Raw genomic sequence first — 23,289 nt, forward strand, 5'->3', positions numbered from 1 at the left:
AAATGTTTCCAAGATTAAGTTTTTAAAAGATAAAAGATAGTTTTGACCACCCTCAAGATAACGACTTGTCAACACAGATAGCAGGGGTTGTTACACGGTAGATCGGCCATATTTCACTCTGGATATATCGTGTTGAAATTTCATCATGGGCGCTGAGGTAAATAAATGTTTTATTATACAGTAATTATTAATAACGCCTCTTGGCCTCTGATTCAAGTATGTTTTATTGCATTGAAACAACTCCATATCTTCAAGAAAACACGTTCAGTACATGTAACAGCTTTGCCATGGGATTTGAGCCAACAATTTAATACGGCACTATTATACCATATCTAATACATTGACATGGGCTCTGTGGTATGTATATAAGATTTATTTACTATAATAACTATTTTTTTTCAGAAAAAAATGTTTATCGAGCTCCCGTTTCATGAGATGTTTAGAATGAAAGCAAAGCAAAACAAGAAATTTCTGTATCGTTTCATTGACAGAAAAAAATCTGTCCGAGACTGTATAATTTCTGCAAAATATATTTGATCAGATTTAGGCTTCACTTAACTGGTTTTTTCCCCTCCCAGTGTGTTTAAATCACTGTCACATATAAGGTCAACTGATATGCTCTTATTTGTTATATTTAATTCAGTGCAAGTTGAGGATCTCACTAAGGTCCATTGTACATGTAAAGGTTCTAATTCTCATAAATTATTAACAAATTCTTTTTAGTGTACGAAGATGAAAGAGTTATTTAAACATTCAGTAGAATTTTCCTCTATTTCGTCATTATAAGTACATTGTTTGTTGTTGATAATAATACAAATATTTGATTGTTCTATCATAATTACCCCTTATCAACAAAGTATTGTGAAAACTCTTGTCTGCTGGTAAATCGCTGTATGATAATGTATTATATTGTTTGAGTTCAGATAACCAACTGAATTGGCCTTCTTACATGTACAATGAAGCTTAATATTCAAAATAATAATTAATACGTTCTTTGAACATAATAATTTAAAATTTTTAGTGTGAATCTTCGTTACATATAATCCTAAAGAACACTGTAAAAAGCCTTTCATTTACATATCCACAATTTTTGTTTATGGAAATTCTTATTTAAATTAGAAATAGATATAACTTCACTTCATACTGTCATCTAACCGAGGTCGTAGATTGCCTCGATTTACATTATATAGTTCTGAAATCAATAAGCAGTTTACATGATAACAGTTTGTCATCAATGATCAGGTGGTCTTACTATAAGACACATATACAAAAAAAAATCTTGAAAACATCTCATGAATTATTACAAATGCATTCAACACACTATCTGACCGCCCTATTACTCAACTTTTAATCAAGAACTCGACTTGTATTTCCACCTCATTATTCTACACGTAACCCCCTTTTTATATTGCCAATACATAATTTTATCGCGTATCAAATACCAAAGGGAGGGTTGTCTAGGTGACGACACAATGTTGTTTGTTGAGAAATGGAACATTGTCATTTATTATCATTTGAACTTTATTTCATTCGAAAACATTTTTTTATTGAGTTTTTCTAACAAAACTCATACAGCAGTATGACGTCATGTAACTCGCACGCCACATCAAAGCTAGTAACATGTGTTTTGCTTTTTTAATTGATGAAGACATGTTAAGCCCTTGATATTTTGATCATATATGTATAGTCAGTCGCAGAGCAGTTGAAGTTATATCACCACGGTCTTGTGCCTTCCAAATAGTATAGTACCGTATAAATAATGAATAATTGTCTTAATTACTTATCGTCTTTCCCTATTTTTTTAAGTTGTTGTTGGTGTTTGTCTTTTTGTTTTTTTTTCTACCACGTACTTATAACTACAGCATTCAAGAATTCATTAGATAGAACGGCAATATCTACTATATTGTTCTTCGCTAATAGTCAATCAGTCAAATAATTCTAATGTATACAGATTATCTTTTGAATATATTTGCCATTATTGCAAGATGGCAACCTCATTTTTTATGCACAAATATTATTTAAAGTCCAAAGCTGACCTGTCGTCATCACTCTTTGACATAATTGTTTTCTGGCGCTTTTTATTAGTCGCCAGTTGACTTTTAAAATGCGACTATCAAATCCACGAATGATCCGACGCCTCCATGACCCTCAATTATGATAGGGCTATCTTCATATTTGGCCGAGTTGAATATGTAACACCATCGTCACTCTAAACGATCTATACAGTCGATAGATGTCTTGAACGATTAAGCTGATGGACAGTTTTCGATCTGTTAGTTACTACCATCGATAAACAAAAACATGTTATTGGTATAGGTTGATGAATGGTTTTATAAAAATCGAATCTATTGCGAATGGGGTCGGTTTTTAACTGTAAGAAACTGCTATAGTTAAATTTTAAAAGCTTTTTTAAATGGTACTACATGGTATGTATGAAGCTGTGATTGAAAGAGTTGGTTGTTCTTGTTCTAGCTGAAATCAATAGTACAGATTGATATCATTAATACAGATTCAAATAAAAATAAGCAGCATATTAAACGAAAGTCTTATCTAAACTTTACCTGATGGTAAAATGTTTTTAGGTCAAATAAAAACACTGAGATGTGCAGAGTATATCGCTAATCATAAAATCTTTCAAGTTGTTTGTGGGGTGGGAAATTTTTGATTTTATGAATGTAAAGTCTTTTCAATAGGATATGCTTGTAGGAATAAAATAATCTTTAATTCTTTGGTTGCCATGTAGTGCATGTTTTACCAGTGGAAAATTTTACGTCTTTACGTTGTAAACTATTTATATTTCGTGTCATGTAAACAATCTTACGTTTAGTTCGAATCTATAAATTGTTAACATGCTCTATGTCTAGAGTCAAAAGGAAAAATCATGTTTTTCCACATATGATAACTTTACATCCTTTTGTGGAAAATGTTATTATTTTCGGTTTCTTTATTTCCGTTGTACCAAGGGACTCGCACCTTTTGAAACTTATTTTAATGTGTGTTTAGTTGTGTAATATTTTTCCAAAGTGGCTAGATTATAAAGGAGAGGTTTGTGATCATGCCAAAATACTATCACCTCGCCGTATTTTTTGCGCCTGCCCCAAGTCAGAAATTTCTGGCCTCTGTATGTCTTTTTTCGTTTTCACCTTTAGTTAATTTTTATGCTATACCTGTGTATAATGATGTTTTTGGCCTAGCTATAGGCTGCCCTGTAGTGCGAGCTAGGATTTCCTCGTCGTTCACTGAAGACCAATGGGTGGCGTTGGGCTGACTTTTTCATCAATGTGGTGTTGTTGTGCCTTGACATATTCACCATTTCTATTCTGATTATACCTCCATTAAAGTAGTACCTATTATACAATACAACTTATACACAATAAAATGTTTGTGAAAGATTGCAGAAATTCTACCATTGTATTCAATTATATTTCGGGTATCAAACTTATTCATAAATGTAACATATTTTTGATACTTTAGAATTTTAATTCATTGTCAAAAAGCATGACAAAAGGACAAGACAAACATAGAATATACATCTTGTCTTTCTTAGAGTAATAGAATACATTTGTAGACAATATAAGACAAACATATTGAGGACTTTAACATTTTCTGAGCTAGCATAACATGGCAATGAATAAGTTATAAATAGTTTTTTTTTCGATTTTTGGAATCAATTTGTCATTGCATGTATCCTTTTATTTTTCCTACACACTTATATCTTTCGTTTCACACACATCTTGATCCGAAAAAAATCAAAGAATATTTCTAAGCTATACGTATCTAACAAAATCCTCGATTCTTGTAAACAAATTTACTTTTGTCTGATGTTTATCAGAATTTTCTTTCTGCTTTGCCTTAAATTTATGAAGAAGAAATTCGATTGCTTAAAATAAATTGCTAAAAACCAATTCCAGATTGTTTTACTGAACGAATAAGTTCTTAACATATTTTTTTTTTTTGTGAGTTTTTCATGGTGGTCTTAGACATATGAAAAATATACAAAAATCATATGTTTTCGGGTGTTTATAAAACATATGAAAACATATGTTGCAATTTTCTTGTGTAATAGAACTTCTAATTGGTGAAGTTGATTCGTTTACGTCACTTGAACGCTTAAATGAATTTTATATTACAAACAGAACAATATAACAATTTCTTTACAGGTTTTATTTTTTTCTGGTCTTTCACACTTTGCGTGTATATATTTAAAGATTGGTTTGACGTTTCATTCGCACTGAAACCATTACTGGCATCAATCATTTTCACATGGCAAGAATAAACACATCTGTAATAGAATGTTTTAAAAACGAACTCCCATACACCGATATCTAATCTACAGAGGACTTAAGGTATGTGTTTTGTATTTATTGGCCTTGACATTTCAACTGCGCACAATTTTTTATTGATAAAAACCGTATATATAACGTTAATCGACAAGTTTGTAGTCAGTCTGATTTTTTTTCAATAGTTTGGTCTCGACTTTATGTTAGTCGTTGGTAATTGCCGGGTTAATCGGAAGTTCCCTTTTCATATCTTGATTTGTAAGAATATTTTTTGGTTTCCGCTGAAATGTCTGTATTAAATAAAGCTGCAATACTTATACCTTAAATCTGTCATTACAATGCTAAAAGTCTTGTTTTAAAAATGTCACAAAATGTTAAGTATTTGGTAGAATTAAGTGGATGTTTTAGCTTTTTAGTTTTTTTCTTTTTGATTTCTTATCTACATCCTGTTCCCTATATACCAGTAACTGTATATTTCCAATTGAAAACAAAATATGCTCGAAATTCACCTTTAGTTTTATGTCTTTTCATGTTGTAAACAGGGTTTAGTAATTGAATTCAATTTAGTTTATAACGATTTAGATGACAAAAATATTTGTGCGTAGAGCAAATCATAATACAACTTGATTGTTTTTTTGGGGGTTTTTTTTGTTACAGGATAAGTACATAAAAACTCTTTACAATGATGACACGGATTTAAATACGATTTTAAAGTGATAAATAGGTATTAAAAATACATTGTTTATTTTCAGGCAATTCAATTTACATAAGTACAAATAATTACGGGAACCAAGATTCTAGCGGAAATCAAAAGAACGTAATTCAGGGACAAAGATCAGACATGGAAAACAGACAAACATAAGAAAGAACTTAAAATAACACATACGAAGTAACAAAGGTAAATGCTCAACTCGGATTCCACTAAAACCCGGGAGCATGGACCAGGTGCACCGGTAGGGTGCTCGGTCATTATCGCTGTCTTGGTCAATACAACTGTCCTGTGGGCAGTCTAAATATCACGATAATGACCAGTGTATCAAGAACTATTATACAAGTATTGTCGGTATTGGGAAAACGTTGAAAGGTACAGATACAGTGGTTATAATATCTTAAATCCAAAAAAGGTACTTTTTGAGACAGAAATTGACTACATTATCAACTCTACACAAAGGTCTCCCAAAATAATTGTATTTAAGTTTGTTTGTTTGTTTGTTGGGGTTTAACGTCCGAGCAGCAATATTTCAGCTATATTCAGACAATGAACATGAAATGGATATAATGAACATGAATGAACATGAAATGGATATAATGAACATGAAATAAAAAAAAAAGGATGGGTCACAAGGATAATAGGGTCGACAAATTTTGATTGCCACTGGAAAAAGGGGGGATGGGTAAGATCGGGCAATTTAGCCTCCTGTGGCGGAGCGCAAAGGTTCCTACTCCTATCGAATACCACAGCAGGGTTCTTTAACGTGCGAGGAACGTGGCATCTTTCCCAACACGGTGCAGCACTATGGTTTGCGGTCAGGTTTTCCGTATTATAGCCTGACAACCCCAGCATGTAACACGCCAGGGGTACCCCATTCCACCACCTGGGGCACACATCCCAGTTGCTCTGTGGGCAGAGCGCCCTAGCCCACGACTAAGGTTCTGAGCACTATTTAGTCGCCTTTTACGAGAAGCTTAGCGCTGCTGCAGGCCTATTCTTTTAACACCCGGACCTGCACGGGGCTGTATTTAAGTAAATTTCCACGAATTGAAAAATAAATAGATCCTCTAGAATATTACAATATATAAATATTCTGCACTGAATATAAAAAGAACAAAATAAAATGTATTGCTCCGATATCCAAAGGTTTTTCTTAAACTTTCACAAAATTTTACAAATGTACTATCCCTGTGATAAAGAATTCGGTAATATTCAATATCGGTTCGATAACAAAATTTATAAAGAGAAACTTTAAAATTGACTAGATACGTACCATTGTCAGATGCACATCATCCGGTTTTGATTGCATATACAAAACGAACATCTGTGAGAAGTGGCAGACAATTTACATTACTGGTGCGGAGACTACTGTACTGTATTATTGTTTACCATTGGTATGGAAAAAAAGAACTTGTAAAGTACACCAACCGTAGTGTGGAACCGTAGGTCTTAATGTCTTTCTTATTTGCGAACAGAAAGAGCCTTCTGTGGCTAACTATGGAGTATCAAAACTTCTTCATACACATTTGTATATGTATATGTGCCATATCAGCCGGTTGTACTGTTCTTCGCTTTTGTAAGATATTCAAGAAGTTATGTCGCCAAAACCGCAGTCGAACTTTCAAACCGTATTTTTGTGGGTATAGACCTGTTATCGAATATAATGTACTAGTAACAACAAGTTCACACATACTTTTGGAATTTCAGATTGAGCTATCGTTTCACTGAGACGGTTAATGAGTTTAATAGACACTCCGGGTTTTGCTGGGCTTCCAGCCATACCTTTTTAAGACAACATGACTGGTGCAACGGAAAAAAATATTTCTCAATTTGACGTCAATACTCTATTGTGTCACAAAAAGAGTTAGTATGACGTGAACTCTCTCATGAATATGCATGTTGAACTAATTAGTTTGTGTCTAAGTTTTGGATTAAAACTTAAATTTACAAATTTTCTTTCCTTTCTTTCTTTTGAGCGAACCATAAATTCAAGACAATATGATTTACATTGTTTTCACATATTTTTTTTGTTGAATTAAAATAATTTATAGTTTGGTTCATTTCTGTAAGAGAAAACTTAATAGAATATATAAATATATACTCCTTTGCCAGGTCAGTTTTGTTTACAAAGTCGACATATTTCAATGATATGTTGAGTAGAACCTTATCAGCTATATCCTAGGTCGATTTAAAATACGGGTCTTTTATTTGTTGACGAAAAAGGCATGCCCGGTTTTCCTTTAAACCCAGTCAAAACATTCATTTCAACTGCCCTATTAAATAAAACGTTGTTTTATTTATTACCAAAAGTTCTTTATCACACAATGTGACCCTTTTTTTTGGAACGATGATGTGTTTCCAGGCTATCAAGTAATTTTGCATGTTGGCTTGATCGTGATAAAAAGACTATTTATATATATTTTTTTGTTTGTTGTTTTTTTGTTTGTTTGTTTGTTTGTTTTTTGTTTTTGTTTTGTTTTTGTTTTTTTTTTGTTATCATAATGATGATAGTTTTGGAATTTCAAACCTACAATCGTGTAATAAAAAGAAACGAATTGTAATTCAGTTACCATATTTTAGATCAATTATAAAGTCTTTCATTAGATAAGCAATGTCTGAATGAAAAGTATAAGACATTGTCTCTTCGGAACCTTCCCGTTTCCACTTTTATATAACCTAAACCGTTTTTTTATACAGTGATTAATAATTTTCATCTAGAGATCATTATGACGTCCGAAAAATCTGAAATACTTTTCTTAAAAGTTATAACTGTAAAATTGGTCTCAAGTAATGACGCGACAATACTATTTTCTATTCTAACACCATTGCCAAGATTACCTATATGAATTTAGACACCGCCTATGATAGAGGTGATTTATGATGTAGAGAAACCTACCGAACAAAAAATACTTTGCTGATCTACCAAATCAACAACAACAACTCTTGTTGTTGTCAGTATTATGTACAATCTATATATTTTTCATCTAAAGAGCACAAAAGACAATTGAAAGAACTTGGTGGGGTTTTTACACCCCTCTTATCCGATTTATATAAAGACAGCTACTTAAGACCTTTTATTCGACCCTGTTTCACCAATGAATTTGCTTACAAATGTGCGAGATAATTTAATGTACATCGATGTGATATCGTTGGTTAGCTCTTCCGAGTGGACACTTTGTATAAGAACCTTGTCTGTTATGGTAACATTAAACAAAAAGAAGGCTACAGACGCTTTTAAGAAGGCAAGGCTACTTCACTGTATGCTTAAACAAATTACAATGCAGTAGTAAACTACGTTTGAAAGCTGAAGTTTCAGATCTGAAAATAAAAAAAAACGTCTATATTATCAATTTGTTAAGTAGCACTCCACATAAGAATCATGCATAATGTGATTCATGGTTGGAAATCATAAATATTATAATTTATGATATTTTGTTAATAATTTCATAGCAAACAGAAAGTAACATATGTTTTTTTATATAACCCTTGTTTATAGGAGAAAAGAATTATATAGAATGTACTGTAGAATTCCAAATTAGGGGAGATAACTCTGTAAATGATACTTAAAGACAATAGAAACTGTTGGATTTTCAATGTTGATTATCTCCTATGAGCAGACAGACTGAAGTGAATAATTACACATTTAATCATATAGACCTATAAAGGAACTTTATAACAAAAATGAAAATATGTAGCCTTTTTTAGGTGTATCACATTTCACATAATTTACATGATTCTTAAAAAGACTACTATTTAACATATCTTTAAACAAATCAAATCAATAAGACCTGTGTTTTTAATTTTCTTTCCAGGAAAAGGTCAGAGCGAACTGGGGTAACCAGCTTGAGTTTATTCTGACGTGTGTCGGTTTTGCTGTCGGACTTGGAAATGTCTGGCGTTTTCCTTATCTTTGCTTCCGAAATGGCGGAGGTATGACTTATATTATAGACTAATCAAAGAAATTGAAGAAATAGTTTATTAATATTGTGCATCGTTGTTCCCAAACATCAAAACAAAATCAGATATTAGTATAGAGGCATTACAATTTTAAAATGTGTTTCGATATCTAGTTCCTAGTTTGGAAAACAAAAACCCTAAAATAATGCAAACATGAAGAATCAGTAAGATGACAATCTGTTTTCTCGATACAGTGCTTTTAAAAAGATAAATTCCTTTCTATTTTAGGTGCATTTTTAATTCCGTACTTCATATGCCTGGTATTTATCGGTATTCCGCTGTTCTATTTGGAGTTATGTCTCGGCCAATTCGCCAGTCTTGGTCCTATCAAAGTGTTCAGGATAAACCCAGCAATGAAAGGTAAAAGAAATAAAATAAGTGACATTCTATTTCTTGCTTCTATCAAGTCATATTGTATACATATGATTCGTTTGTTTATTCATTTACTTTTGGAAGGGATTTAATTTTTGATTTAATAAAACTCCTTTAATTTTGAAAGACGGAAGTGTTACATTGACTTAAATAACAATTTAGCATTTGGTCAAACCTGGTTCCAAATAATTACGCGAATTGCCAGAACTAGTAGTCGATCTGATATTTTGCACACGGTATCACAAACTGTTCAGTAAAACAAATGCAAAAACTTTTTTGGATAATAGAAGAGTACATTAAATCGAAGATGATGTTCTATATTTTTCTAGATGGATAGACAGTACATGGTGTCCTCGAATTATGATACGTCAGCCCTTATATTTTTCATAAGCTCTTTAGATGTTTTATGCACATTTTAATTTTGAAGAAATATTTTAATGTAACACGCCTTACATTCCGTCATCGGCAGATTAAATCTTTCTATTAGTTTTCATTTAGTTACGAATTTAAGGAGGTAGACCTAGGGTAAGGGACATAACTCATGAATCAGTGATATATATGCATTATATTCAATTTCACCAAAGCCTCTCAAGATTTCATTTGAGGCAGAATAAAATGAATCCAAGTTAATTAGAGTCTTACATAAGATTGATGTAAAATGCTGAATACAAACGTTCCAATGATTTTTAAGAATTATGTCCCTTACCCCAGGTCTACCTCCTTATGCAATTTATCTTCGTTCCGTTTTTGTAGGTTTAGGTGTCTCCATGATCATCGTTTCTGCATTGATAGCTATTTATTATGCTGTCATTATTGCCTACTGTCTATACTTCTTTATATCATCCATGACCAGTCACGTGCCATGGGCCGATTGCGATAACACGTGGAACACGTGCGACTGTCAAGATGGTCGTCAGAACTATTCTCTCAGTGATCCATGGAATGGAACTCGACTTGATTGTTGTAAGTGTCTTAATGAGAGACACCAAAATCTGTTAAATGATAATGCATTACGTTAAAATAAAAATGTTTGTCTCCAATAAACAATATGACGGTCGATTTTGGTCAATTTCGCAATAAATCAAAACCAAACGAGACTGTTAAACAGTAGTAAGAATTGTGTTAAATGAAAAAAGACCCCGATTGTCCTACATGCTACCACAAAAATGCCATCTTCCTTCGGAAAAAAGTATCACATTATTTAATCATATGCACCTGTTCTTACAAAAAAAAATATTGTTTTTTTTCAATTATTTTCAGTGAATCATACTTATTCAAATAGCAGTGGTGTATCCGCAAGTGAGGAGTTTTTCAGGTGAGTAAAACCACTTTTATTATTTAAAAAGTTGCTATAAGTTTATTATGACTTCAAATTAAAGTCTATGATTATATACAGCTCTGTCAGGGAAAGTTTTACGAGTTTATTTTACCTTATTTCTAGTCACAAAGTCCTGGAACAATCAGCTGGATTGGAATATCCAGACGGAATAAAATGGGAGTTGGCTCTTTGCAACCTTGCTGTTTGGGCTATAGTGTTCTTTGTTCTTTGTAAAGGAATTAAGAGTCTTGGCAAAGTAAGTTATATGAGAACATCTTTGTATGCATTGTCCTTAACCATGCTATTAACCAAGCCCTTTAACCACATCCTTCACCATGTACTTAACCAAATCCTTCACCACATCCAAAACATTATTCTTAACCACGTCCTTCACCTAAATTTTATTACATCCTTTTCCATATCAATAACTGCTCATTAAGCATGTCCTAAACCACGTTCATAATCTCATACTTAAACGTCCTTTACCACAACAATATTCCCCTCAGTAACCACTTCCTTTGCCACAACCTTCACCACATCAAAAACCTCATCAATAACCATATCATTTACCTTTTTTCAAAATTCTCAAAAGGGTTCGGGTTCAATAAATTATAAACACAGAAATGATTATGCAATATAAAAAATATACATGTACACAAGTTTTGACTTTTTCTATTTTCTATCATATTTAATACAGATAGACATAATATACTTGTTTTGATTTTAAACTGAATTTAACAATTAGTAAGTATTTAGTTAAAGTTTTGCCTGACCTTTGAAAATGACATTTTATACAGTTGGCACACCTTGATATATGCGCGTTTAACATATTTTATTAGTATAGTTTTTTTTTCACAGGTCGTCTACTTTACAGCTATATTTCCATATGTCTTGTTGACAATCTTGCTGGTGCGAGGTTTGACATTGGATGGTTTCAAGCAAGGAATTGATTTTTATCTGACACCAGATTTTTCCAAACTTACTAAAGCAGATGTAAGTTAAAATGTTGAACTGTGTCTTTTAGAAATAAATTCCTGTAATTTTCTGATTTATTTAAAGAGTAATCAAGGGAACCAAAATTTGACAAACTAGGCATGAAAAATAGACATAAATTAACAAAGAACATGAAATTACCAAATTAATTTTGAATTCGTTTTTTTAGTCTTCCGAAGATATGCATACCTACTGATTAACGTATTGTTGTTGTTCCAACGCAGTCGGTTTTGTTTTTCTTTTTACCTTCCTTTTGACCATTAAGACGTTCTTCCATGGAAACGCAAGTCCCCTGATCGCAATTCTGTTTCCCGATTGGCCAAATACGGATAACTAAGTGGCGTTCGAAAAAAACTGTATCGAAAATTGAAATTGCGTGCCATGTGTTATTTCCCGAATGAAATGTAAAAAATTATAAAAAGAATAACATTTTATTGCGTCGGCAAATCTTTTTCACATCTATTTTAGAAAACCCTCAACAATACTGTATCATATTATCATTTTTCTTTAGGTATGGAGTGATGCCGCTGTACAGATATTTTATTCCCTTAGTGCATGCTCCGGCGGACTTATTGCAATGGCTAGCTACAATAAATTCAGTAATAACATTCTGAGGTATGTCCATGTTTAGTTCATTAAACAAGTTGCCTTGTAACTGGATTTTCTCTGGTTAACGCATTGAATAAGCAATGGATTTTTTTTTTATTTATTTAATGGCAATTTTGAATGGCTTATGTCATTGGACTTCTTGCAATTGTCAAAACTTTGTCAGATTTTTAAACTAAGCTTATAAACAGAATTGATTTATTGCAAAACAAACGGGTATTGTGAATAACTTCCATCAAGTCATCAATCACAAAACCAGTCATTCACTATCATCTTGTTACAACTATCACATGAAGGGAGTTTATATTTAATTTAAAATGATAAAACGTTTCGCTTTGTTTTTGATTTGAAATGTTCTTTATATGAATGTACAAGCAAAATTGTTTCACGTGAATTATAACTGTTGGAAAAGTCCTTTTCACATTAAAATACGTATTCCTTGTTTCTATTGATCATTCTTTTTTTACTTTTTCTTAAATTTGTCATATTAAAGGATTCAGCCTTTTGACATTTGTGTTCCAGGGATGCTTTCCTAGTTCCCATTATTAATTGTTTAACCAGTTTCTATGCCGGTTTTGTTATATTCTCTGTCCTCGGCTTTATGGCAACAAAAAAAGGAAAATCAGTGGAAGATGTAGCAGCAGGAGGTAACTATGTTTCATGCTATCGCGTTAATTTCCGAGATTTAACATTACTTCTCAAAACAAACGAAAGTATCTTCGACCTACCTGCTTCTATTTGGGTAGATATGTTTCGTGTGCTTCTTCGTGGTATGGCTCATCTTTTTAAAAACTGTTTAAGAAAATGCCATTCTTATACTATAAAACGGAATAAGTGTTTTGAAAACTCGTCGTTTACAAATGTATAATGAAGACGTTCTATCAAAATTGAATGGATACATGTGAAATGTCAATAAGAATGCCATTCTTACCAACAAAATATGAAGAATTAATCGTAATGTCACAGCGAAATTTGTATAAACTGTGGGCTTTTCACGGTAGTAAGCAATGCGTTTGTATTTAATTAGAAAAACAAAATGCCGTCGATTTAACTGCAAGAATGTTTATCTGGTCATTTATTAAGAACACATTTTTATATGTTGAACAGGTCCTGGATTAGCGTTTGTTGTGTACCCGGAAGCTCTAGCTCAGATGCCCCTGCCTCCGTTGTGGTCTATTCTTTTCTTCTTTATGATGATGACATTGGGTTTTAGCTCCTTGGTAGGTGATCTTGAATCTTTATACACTTTAAATTAGAAAGGTTCGTACTTTCCACTAGCATATAATTCCTTTGACAGAATATAGTGATACATACTAGTATAAAATCTTCATTTTGTTTGATGTTTTGTTAGTTTATATTGTATTCTTCTCGGAAGACCACGACATAAAACAAATGATACAACAATTCTTTTTTTTTTTTATTTAATGCATTAGTTCTTTATGCAGATTTGAAAACAATTAGAATATAATAAAAAAAAACGTCCTATAAACCCTAAGTAATGTGTTTTAATGATTTCAAAATAAATTTCACCACACCATAGTGAATGCTTGTATCTTTTCCAGTTCTCCATTACAGAAACAGTTATTACAGGGTTGGTCGATGAAATGAAGGACTACTTATTTAAACCTAAACTGCGCCTTTACATCTTCCGATTTTGTATATGTGTTTTATTCTTCCTGTTAGGGTTACCAATGGTTACAAGAGTGAGTATTGTTCTTCCTGTTAGTGTTACCAATGGTAACACCGATGGTATTTTTCTTCAGCTCATGTGACTTTTGTAGTATCATCAAAATACAAAGACGTGGCCTTATTCAGATACTGATAGGCTCTTTTGATACTCGGAAGAATATTCGTATTTGACTAATAAATCCGAATTCAACAGATTTTTATAGCTCGTTTTTATTGTTGTACCTCAGGTTAGGGGAGGATGGATTGCTCATAAACATGTTTAATTCCGCCGCATACTTTATATAATTGTTCTAAACCAGGAACCTGTGGTGCAGTTGATGTCGTAGTTTTTTTTATGTTTGATGTTATTCGCTTTACGCTTTTTTTTCCTATAGGTAAGGTCGGTTTTCGTCTTTTATGAATAGTTCTACATCATATATTTTTAGGCTTTTACAGTTTGCTTTATAGTATGGGTTTTTCTTGTCATATAAGACCTGTAGAAGTCCGATTGTTCGTTGCTTGGCATTTGTTGGGTGACTATCTGACTGATAATCATACCGTATATCCTGTTCTTTTATTATAAATAGAATATTTATTGTTACTTAGTTAAGACAACTGTACATTTAATTGGCTCTAATCTAAATTGACGCTTAGTCAGTTACCTGTGAAATATTTTGCTGTGTTAAAGCTGGCCTGTAAGAAAACAAATCTAATCTGTTTTTTTTATAATCAGTAGCATGGAGCATGTGCAACTGTAGGATATTTCTGTAATATTTTGAATAACCCCAAAGCTTCGGTATATACTATAGTACCCTTCTGCATTGATTTTATAAAATATCAATAAATTTACACAAATAACAAGTATGAGTAAACGCTCAGAAATATAGGTTATTCCATCGTCGACATGATGATAATATATGTTTAATCTACTTTTTTCTAGGGAGGACTATTTTTACTTAATCTTGTCGATACATATGTAGGAGGGTTTCCGCTGTTATTTGTTGGAATGTTTGAGACCACTCTTGTGTCCTATATATATGGTAAGAATTAGAAGAATAGTTTGTACATGAAATTAGCATTTTGTTAGAGTTATTGTTCTTGATTTGGTTTGGTTTGGTTGATTTTAGTGGGAAATTGAAGTGTAATTTTTTCAAAAGTACAAATCTAAAATACAGAAAGGACTTTTGTCATATAAAAATATAGCATAAGTAGAGTAAAAAAGCATCGTTTGTACCGTGGGTTTTTCTACACCATGAATCACCTTAGCTTTGGCAGTGCTTGAATTTTATATGGCTGGTACTTAAAAATGGTTCTGTCTTAAATTAGACAGGTGGTGGTTCTTTATATCTTATGATTATCATTGAAACTGTTCAAACACATTTGAACATAAGCCTACTGAGGTTTAAGAAATGCATGAAAGTCATGAGCTTCCTAGTTTTAAGACAGAGCTGTGGTTAAATGTAACTTCTGGTTTTGTATGCATAAATGTGTCTTATTTTCTTCAAATCCGACATGTCACCTTACCCAATTCATTGTGAAGACCTTTTTATAGCAGACAAGTCTTTTAAAATATAATAAATTAAACTCATTGTTGCATTTGTTGATCATGACATTGTCAGGTTCAATTTTACAACCTTTACTGCGGTTAAAACGAATATTTCATAGTTTTAAAGATATGAAAATCGGATATTTATTGAAAAACAAGATATTCTCTGCATTTGTCACTTTGCAGGCGTCTTGACTTTCTTCTATAAAGTTAAAATTCTTGAAACTCCATACCGGTAAAGAGTATTGTTCTCGGAACTTTTTGTGGTTATTTTTTTTTTTATAGTTTTTTTTCTTTTTGTTTTTTTTTTTGTTTTTTGTTTTTTGTTTTTTTGTTTTTTGGGTTTTTTTTACTTTTTAATAGTCTTAAATACTTAATTTTCTTTTGTCAGGATTTTTCCGATTCAGGAACGATATAGAAATGATGCTTGGAAAAACGTTGCCAGTAGAAATATCTTTTTTCTTCTTCGGTCCAACCTGGTGTGTTATTTCTCCTGTTGCCTTAGCTGTGAGTATCATTAATAAATTAAAGATTATGGTAGGTTGGAAGTACCCATCATTTCTATTTTATTATTGCTTGCACTAATGTTAAGTATGCTTTGATTTTTTTTATCTTTTATTTTTATTTGATTTAATTTGATTTTTTTTTATGTTTTTGTTTTGTTTCGTTTTGTTTTCTTTGTTTTTGTTTGCTTGTTTTTGTTTTTGTTTGATTGTTTATTTGTTTGTTTGTTTTTTGTTTTGTTTTGTTGTGAAATTTGGCATTTTGCTTCTTGCCAAAAAAAAAGAATTGGGTTTTCCAAAAGTAATAACGAGGTAGATTTCTCAATAATTATATAAAATCTGTATCATCTAATTGTAATTATTCAATGAAATTGTTAAATGTTCTTGGTGTTTTACAGGTTGTGATTGTGTTGAAGGCTATCCAGTACGAGCCTACAAAAATGGGTTCATATGTATATCCTATTTGGGCAAACGCTATGGGATGGCTTATCGTTCTTTTCCCGCTTATATTTATACCAGCTTGGTTTATATTTTTCTTGTTATTCAGAGATAATAGAATGGTGAGTTTTGTTTAAAAAAATATCATAGATATATTCAGTAATTCTCACAGATACTTCAGGATAAATTTAATTAGCTTTTCATTTGTTTTCTAAATGTGCTATCCTTAGCCTGATTCTTACATGGAATGGTACTTAAATATGAAAAAATAAAATTGGTAAATATTTGTTATATATAGAAGTAGGTACGTTTATCATTATACCACTTGCGTCAGAGAATATCGGCGACACTAGACTTGGTGCTTGGCTTTACATAATGATAATTTTGGTGGTATTGTACTTGGATTGCGTTCTTTTGAATACCAATTTTTTTCTGTGTTTAATATTATAGTCTTAAATGCTTATATTTTGACTTCAGGCTAAAAATGCAAAGTTTGTTGTGTACGTCCGATAATAGGTTCTGGAACGGTGGAATCTATTTAGGTGGGAACTAGTGTCATATTCCTTTTTCTCCAGACTGACCTGGATTTTGGGCAACCTAAACCGAAGACAACTACATAACTTTATCATCCTCTCACACGCATAAATAACATCAAATTAATGGTCTTTTATCATGGATTCTTCTTACTTTCTAATGACGAATCGATAATGATTTCATTGAATGTGGTGTCCAAGACCCATGCTGGGGTGGCACATGACAAATTTTTGTTTTAAAAAATACAAACTCCTGTTTTCTAATGAGGACTCATGAGGTCCATGCTCCCAGTTTTTAGTGGAGTCCGAGTTGCTCATTTACTTTTGTTACTTTGTATGTACTATTTTGGTTATTTTGTGTTCTTTGTTGTGTATGACTGTTTTCCATGTCTGGTCTTTGTCCCTGGAGTACATTCTTTTGATTTCCGACAGAATCAAGGTTCCCTTAATTACTCTTTCTAAGAAATGCATGTTGGTTTGTAATCTACTTCAATGGTAAGAATGAAATTAATTACAGAGAAAGCACTAAATGTTTCAAATAAATGTCCGAAGCGCATTTTAGATACCTTTATCGCCATTATAATACATGTTAATAGCAAAATTGCTATTATTTTCAAAACGGTGCAAATTCATTTATCTCGGATAATAGATATCAAGATTATGGCTGCCGATGAGTTCTAGATTTGTGTTATTTTGTTTTTATTTTGTTTCAGATGTGCTCACCGAGGCCCAATTGGGGACCTGCACTTAAAGAAAACCGAACCGGAAGATACGCTGAACCAAGTGTTATATACCAAGTTAATGGATCTGAACAAAAAGGTGGTGTGGCTAATATTGCGTACACTAACACAGATGAAACCGAAAAAGTGGGCGGTACAAAGAGTCCTTATCCACCAATCAACGTTGAATATGGAACAGAAAACAATGGCTTTGTGGCGGATAGTAGTGGACCTACAACAAAATTTTGAATTTTTCATTTCGTATCTAAATTATTCATTCTGTGCTTGATTTCATTCTTCATTGTCAGATCGGTATCCTTCGGCAGCCTGAATTCATGTTCTAGCAGGATAACCGTTGTTAATAAGTTTTTTTTCGCTTCTGAATCTTACCAAATATATGAAGCTCACTCAATTCAGAGTTGACTGATTAAGTGGAGTCTAGCTTAAATGATGCGATTTTTAGATTATTTTAATCGAACATCGAAATCATATTTCTAAAAGTTTTCAAAAGCAAAAGAATAGCTGTAAGTTTAGCAAATGTTGAAACATTCTCGTTCAGCTCGTCGTTTTGATGTTACTCGTATGGCGGCTGCGACACTTATAACTAATTTCCATTTAGCAAATTTAAATATACCGAGACAGAAATTAAAACGGAGCACGGCGTAAGTTTAAACTTATAGCAATAGAAAATGATAATCAAACTACATACTAGTACATGTATTTATATAAAGAATGGCTTCCTGGAAGATCGGCGCTTTGCTTCTTTACAAAAACAAGAGAAAACATTTTATCTTCTTGAAGATCAAAATAGTGAAAGAATAAGTTTGTACAGAGTGCATACGTACAATCCACTTCGTCAACTGTCATTTGTAGAAATAATTTAGGCTTCCTTTATCCTTTCTTTATCATTTTCTTTCGCGATTTCAGCAGACTTGTATTGCCTATCGGGTATTATGTCGGTCAAAAAACATCTGTAGAAATAATTATTTCTATTTCATTCTTATATTCCCGAGCTTTGCTTTCGCTTTTGAAATTTGCATAATAGAATCCCGGTTTGCACACATGCAAAAAATGCCGTCTGCAACATTCCTCATATAAAAATTGAGTGAACTCAGATGTAAACGGAATACTATTTTTTTATTATTATTTTATTTTAAAGGTTTATTCATATTCATTAATAACATGTTCATCGTGAAAATAAGTTCCCCAAACGAACAAAAAATAATGTATGATGTTCGCAAACAATTAATATGAATATATATATATTTTATTTGTAGTGATCGTTGCAATAGATCTGAATTTGCTGCGCTTCCGTGTTCTGTTACGTTTGTACAAAATATATAAGTAATTGAATATTAACCTAGTTCCATGATTTCAAATAAGATTTAAAACTAATTAGAGAAAACCGGGAAATCCTATCGACGTTTTACTGGCAAGTGTACATGGTAGAGATTTGTCAAATTTTACATCTGGTGTTTCTGCAAAATCGTAATGAAGTACATGTTAATAAAATCACATGACCACAAAAGGACTCAGCACATTTCACAAAACGCAAACATTGCCTACATTTGATTACAAACTTTGTCACTTCATATATTTCTATGAATGGTCAATATACCATATAAAATTGTTAATAAAGTTTATTGGTAGTAACATGCTCAACACCAACTAATTTCAGGGAATTGTGTTCTGTAGATAGATGATTTTTGTACAAGAACAATCAATTTTGATTTAATAAATTCTTACCTTAGTTTTTTTTTCGGGAGTTTTTGTAGTTGTAACTGTATATGGTTGTTTGTTTTCCTGATTTAACTCCAATGTGGTTCTAATGGCACCGGTCCTTCCACTTCTTACAATGTATCTCCTGTCGATGTATTGTTCCATTTAGCCCCTGCCTACATGCAGTTATACCGAATGTGTCTGCATCTTAAATTGATTGGTCTACGGTTAAACTTGCACATTTGCACACCTCGGTCATAGCATGTTTTTTTTTTATTGAAACTTTGAACTCTACAACAACCAAGACAATTATAGAAAATTTAGTACTTTAATACGCTATTTATAGCGGTAAAAATTTACTGGGAATTGAAGTGTGATATTGTAAATTTCCTTCCTGCTATCCACATATCCTCTACTCTGCTATCCATGTATCCTCTACTCTATGAACGAAAATGGAGTACTTTAACTAATTAAATAAAACAAAGTATTGAATATTAATATTACTACGAATTTTAACCTCTAATTGTTCCACTCATCTAATCTCTGTTCAGATTCTTTTATTGTTTTTCAAACTGAAATCAGATTGGCTGATAACACCGGAAAAATTGTAATAAACATATTTTTCTATGTTTTAAAACATTCGAAATATAACGAGAATAGGTAAGGTGTATATGCCAAAGAGACAACAACCCCACCGGGATGTCAGCTCAGGGCCACCCACTGATCTTCAATTGACATCCAGGAAACCCTGATACCACAGGGCAGGATGCAGTTGGCCTCAAAACATCATTACATACAGGTACAGCGTAAGAGTTGCCATTTTATACTCAAGTACATAAAAAAAATAATCTTAAGCTAAAAACGAAACATACAACATGAGACTACAAAGGCATATTTTTAGGACCGACAAGGAAATATATGTTTTTCTCGTGTAATGTCTATTATGCCAGGTTTATTTTGGACTTGACTTGATTATGAATCGTATTAGTGTTTGGTAATTTTGTTGTACCCTTACTTCTGCCTATAAAACACATGGAAACAAATGTTTTCCAAAAGTATATGAAAACATATTAATTTCATACGTAGAGTCTTATGTTTACCATATGATTTTTATTTTCTTGTTGTTATCAATTGATTTGTTTGTCCTAAACATGTTTTTCATAGTGGTCATGAACATATGAAAATACATGTTTTTCATGTGTTTTTTTCTTAAATATATGAAAAACATGTATGTTGCATTTTTTTATATAGGAAGACAATCTAAGAAGAAAGTATAGAAAGCAGTTCTTATTGAGTGTGTAAAAAGAACAATCAATAAGTATAATAATAATATAAATCTGAGTTAGATTTGTTGTTAAATTACACTTTGTTACAACGTAGTCATTGTGTAGTATAGTACATTCTGTACAAATTCATTATAACGAATTTCTTCATATGACGCGTTGTCTCCAATTCCGCACTATTCGTGCATGGACTTAACAATAGTAACTACAAAAGAAAGACTTATCGTATTACCGGTTTCCCCACGTGAATTCCTTTTTTTCAATTTTGTGTATAGCTTTGCCATGTGCAGGCAGGGGCTAAATGGAACAATAGATAGATCAAATGAAATTAGATTGACCAGACCAACTTGAATACAATACATGTGCTGTCGAATTCGATATATTGAGTCAAATTCTAGGCATGCGTGTTGTGCTTTGTGTCTTTTTATTTTTTATTTAGTTGTTTCTTTTTTCGTATGTGTTTTTGTTTTGTTTTGTTTGTTTTGTTTTTTTAATTAAACAATACGTTTAACCTAATTAACTTTTAGTACGATAAAAACATAATTAACTCATATAAGTAATTAGTACTTTTTTTAATTCCGCAATAACAGCATAAATATTTGGTTAACAATATATACAGGCTAAGCACAAGGTAAAACACGAGTCTCTCTCATATCTTAAAACTATTGTTTCCGGTAATGTGATCCAAGGTGGCTTCCTGCTTATGCCACAACTACGCCGGCGGGAAGCAGAACAGGGCTGCTACACGTGGGCTGCTAGGGTTTATTGGATAACTTTCTGTGTTACAATTCACTGGAATGTGATGAGGTCTTTAAAGTCAACATCAAAGCCGTCTAGACTGTGTTCTGGAGAACCTGAAATATAACAAAGCAGATATGTTCTATTGTATACATGTTGATGACATAGATATGAATAAAATAAAACAAATCCTTCATAAAAAAATTACAGGAATTAACTTACTTCATTTTCAGACATCATAAAACAGTGCATAAAAGTCACTTTAAGGATTTTAGAATATCAACTTGAAACAGAAACTACATACTAGATATCTTCGATGACACAGAGGCAGGTGACACATATACTGAGTTAGGGTTCTTCTTTGATCTTGCACGTGCGTTTTGGAACCAAACTTGTACCACTCGTCTGCCGAGACCAGTCTGTTCTGAGAGTGAGTCGAGTTCTTCTGGGTCTGGATTGGATTCTCTGTCGAAGAATGTCTGGAAAATCTGGATCTGTTCTTCTGTGAAAGCTGTGCGAACACGCTTAACTTTACGTTTGCCTGTGCGATCTGCAAAACATGATAAAAATATGTTTAGCGTATCTTAAAAAAAATGAAATCGTCAATAAGTTGTGACTGTAGTAATCATCTCATTAATTTTTGTACTGAGAAAAAAAATGATTACTTATAATATCCTAATATAGCTTTAAAAAATTTTCAATACAATTCAACATTAATATCTTGAAACTATAGGTATATAAAACACTTCTCTTTTAAGAGGTTCCGAAATTACATTTGAAAACAATTTCATAATAACCATACCTCGGCCTTTATTTGTGCAATCAAATCCTTGTACACACTGGGCATAGTGGATCTTACAGAGAAGTCGGTTGTCGTGGAGGGCGAAGTGTTCTCCTGTTGCCAACTGTCGAGAGCACACACTGCAGTTGAAGCAGCCAAGGTGGTACCAGTTGCTGTTTACGTTTCTCACCCAATCATTACTGATTATTGTCATGTTGCACTTGGAACACGGAATGCCCATTTCTCTGCAAAATGACAAAATAATAAAGTCATCGATGATTTACATGCAACCAACACGGATTAAAACTAACTAATTTCTTGCTACAAATTGAAAGGAATTCTGGGTAATTGAACTTGTTTTTCAATAAACTATAGCATTACTTTAGGACGAATATTCTCTAATAAAAATGTTCTTATCATCACCATATCAGATTTAGAAAGGTGTTACTTAAGAAGCGCAATACTTACTCTTTTTTGCAGTAGATATTTCCATCTCTGATGAAACATGAGGCGTGGTTCTCTAAAATTGTGTGACAGACGGAACATCTCAGGCATGTGGGATGCCATGACTGATTTCCGATTCGTAGGATGAACTGGTCCTCTATGATACCGCTACAGCCAAAACAACAGTGCAACTCCGGGAGCTGAAAAAATGAAAAAGAAGAATATAATTATTATAGCCAATTAATATGTTTAAATGGATTTTTAAAACTGCATCAGTGTTTTTGTGTCATTTTCAATTTACTGCCTTTTTGGGTTTTTGGTTATTTTTTTTGTTATAGTTACAAGTAATCGCTGTATTAAAGAAACTTTGTTATCTTGAACAACTTTCTTAAATTGAATGGATCACCACAATGAATAGCATGTACAGTATATGAACATTTGTGTCGTTACTTTTAAAGGTTAAACTACATGGACCTGTTAAAATGACAGAACTTCTTAAAAACAAAACAAATTCTATTTTCTGTATTCGTCGTGTAATACCAACCTCAGAAGGACTGTATTCAAGCAGTGACTCTGGTGAAGATATCTCTTCGTAACTGTCTGAACTATAGTGTGACGTCGTGAAATTGCCGGAGTCCTCGAAGTCGAGGGCTTGAGACAAATCGGTAGGAAGAGCCAT

The 23,289-nt window shown here is 32.4% G+C and overlaps 2 protein-coding genes across 2 annotated transcripts; one reads left to right on the forward strand and one right to left on the reverse strand.

The window, feature by feature from the left end:
- Positions 1-19,396, forward strand: LOC148599290 (sodium- and chloride-dependent glycine transporter 2-like). The gene is made up of 15 exons (XM_088557571.1): positions 1-157; positions 8,805-8,922; positions 9,178-9,309; positions 10,075-10,284; positions 10,582-10,636; positions 10,763-10,895; positions 11,498-11,632; positions 12,144-12,247; positions 12,761-12,885; positions 13,346-13,458; positions 13,801-13,941; positions 14,847-14,946; positions 15,844-15,959; positions 16,354-16,515; positions 17,640-19,396. Exons 1-15 carry the CDS (start codon positions 146-148, stop codon positions 17,892-17,894), a joined length of 1,911 nt encoding a protein of 636 aa, XP_088413697.1. The 5' UTR covers positions 1-145; the 3' UTR covers positions 17,895-19,396.
- Positions 19,397-21,268: 1,872 nt separating this feature from the next.
- Positions 21,269-23,289, reverse strand: LOC148599291 (LIM/homeobox protein Awh-like). The gene is made up of 5 exons (XM_088557222.1): positions 23,155-23,289; positions 22,635-22,810; positions 22,188-22,411; positions 21,690-21,935; positions 21,269-21,501 (listed from the first exon to the last, which is right to left on the reverse strand). The coding sequence occupies exons 1-5, from the start codon at positions 23,287-23,289 to the stop codon at positions 21,437-21,439; spliced, it is 846 nt and encodes a 281-aa protein (XP_088413348.1). The 3' UTR covers positions 21,269-21,436.

The sequence above is a fragment of the Perna viridis genome, chromosome 13 (assembly GCF_037379345.1).
Source record: "Perna viridis isolate PV_CMFRI_1.1 ecotype Kerala chromosome 13, ASM3737934v1, whole genome shotgun sequence".
Lineage (NCBI taxonomy): Eukaryota > Metazoa > Mollusca > Bivalvia > Mytilida > Mytilidae > Perna > Perna viridis.

Excerpts from the sequence above, each read along its gene's own strand:
- LOC148599291 (XM_088557222.1), bottom strand. The coding sequence starts at position 23,289 with ATGGCTCTTCCTACCGATTTGTCTCAAGCCCTCGACTTCGAGGACTCC. Across the intron at positions 22,811-23,154 it reads TTGAATACAGTCCTTCTGAG|CTCCCGGAGTTGCACTGTTG; the intron begins GTTGGTATTACA and ends TCATTTTTTCAG. Across the intron at positions 22,412-22,634 it reads AATATCTACTGCAAAAAAGA|AGAAATGGGCATTCCGTGTT; the intron begins GTAAGTATTGCG and ends GTCATTTTGCAG.
- LOC148599290 (XM_088557571.1), top strand. Across the intron at positions 8,923-9,177 it reads TTGCTTCCGAAATGGCGGAG|GTGCATTTTTAATTCCGTAC; the intron begins GTATGACTTATA and ends TTTCTATTTTAG. Across the intron at positions 15,960-16,353 it reads TTTCTCCTGTTGCCTTAGCT|GTTGTGATTGTGTTGAAGGC; the intron begins GTGAGTATCATT and ends GGTGTTTTACAG.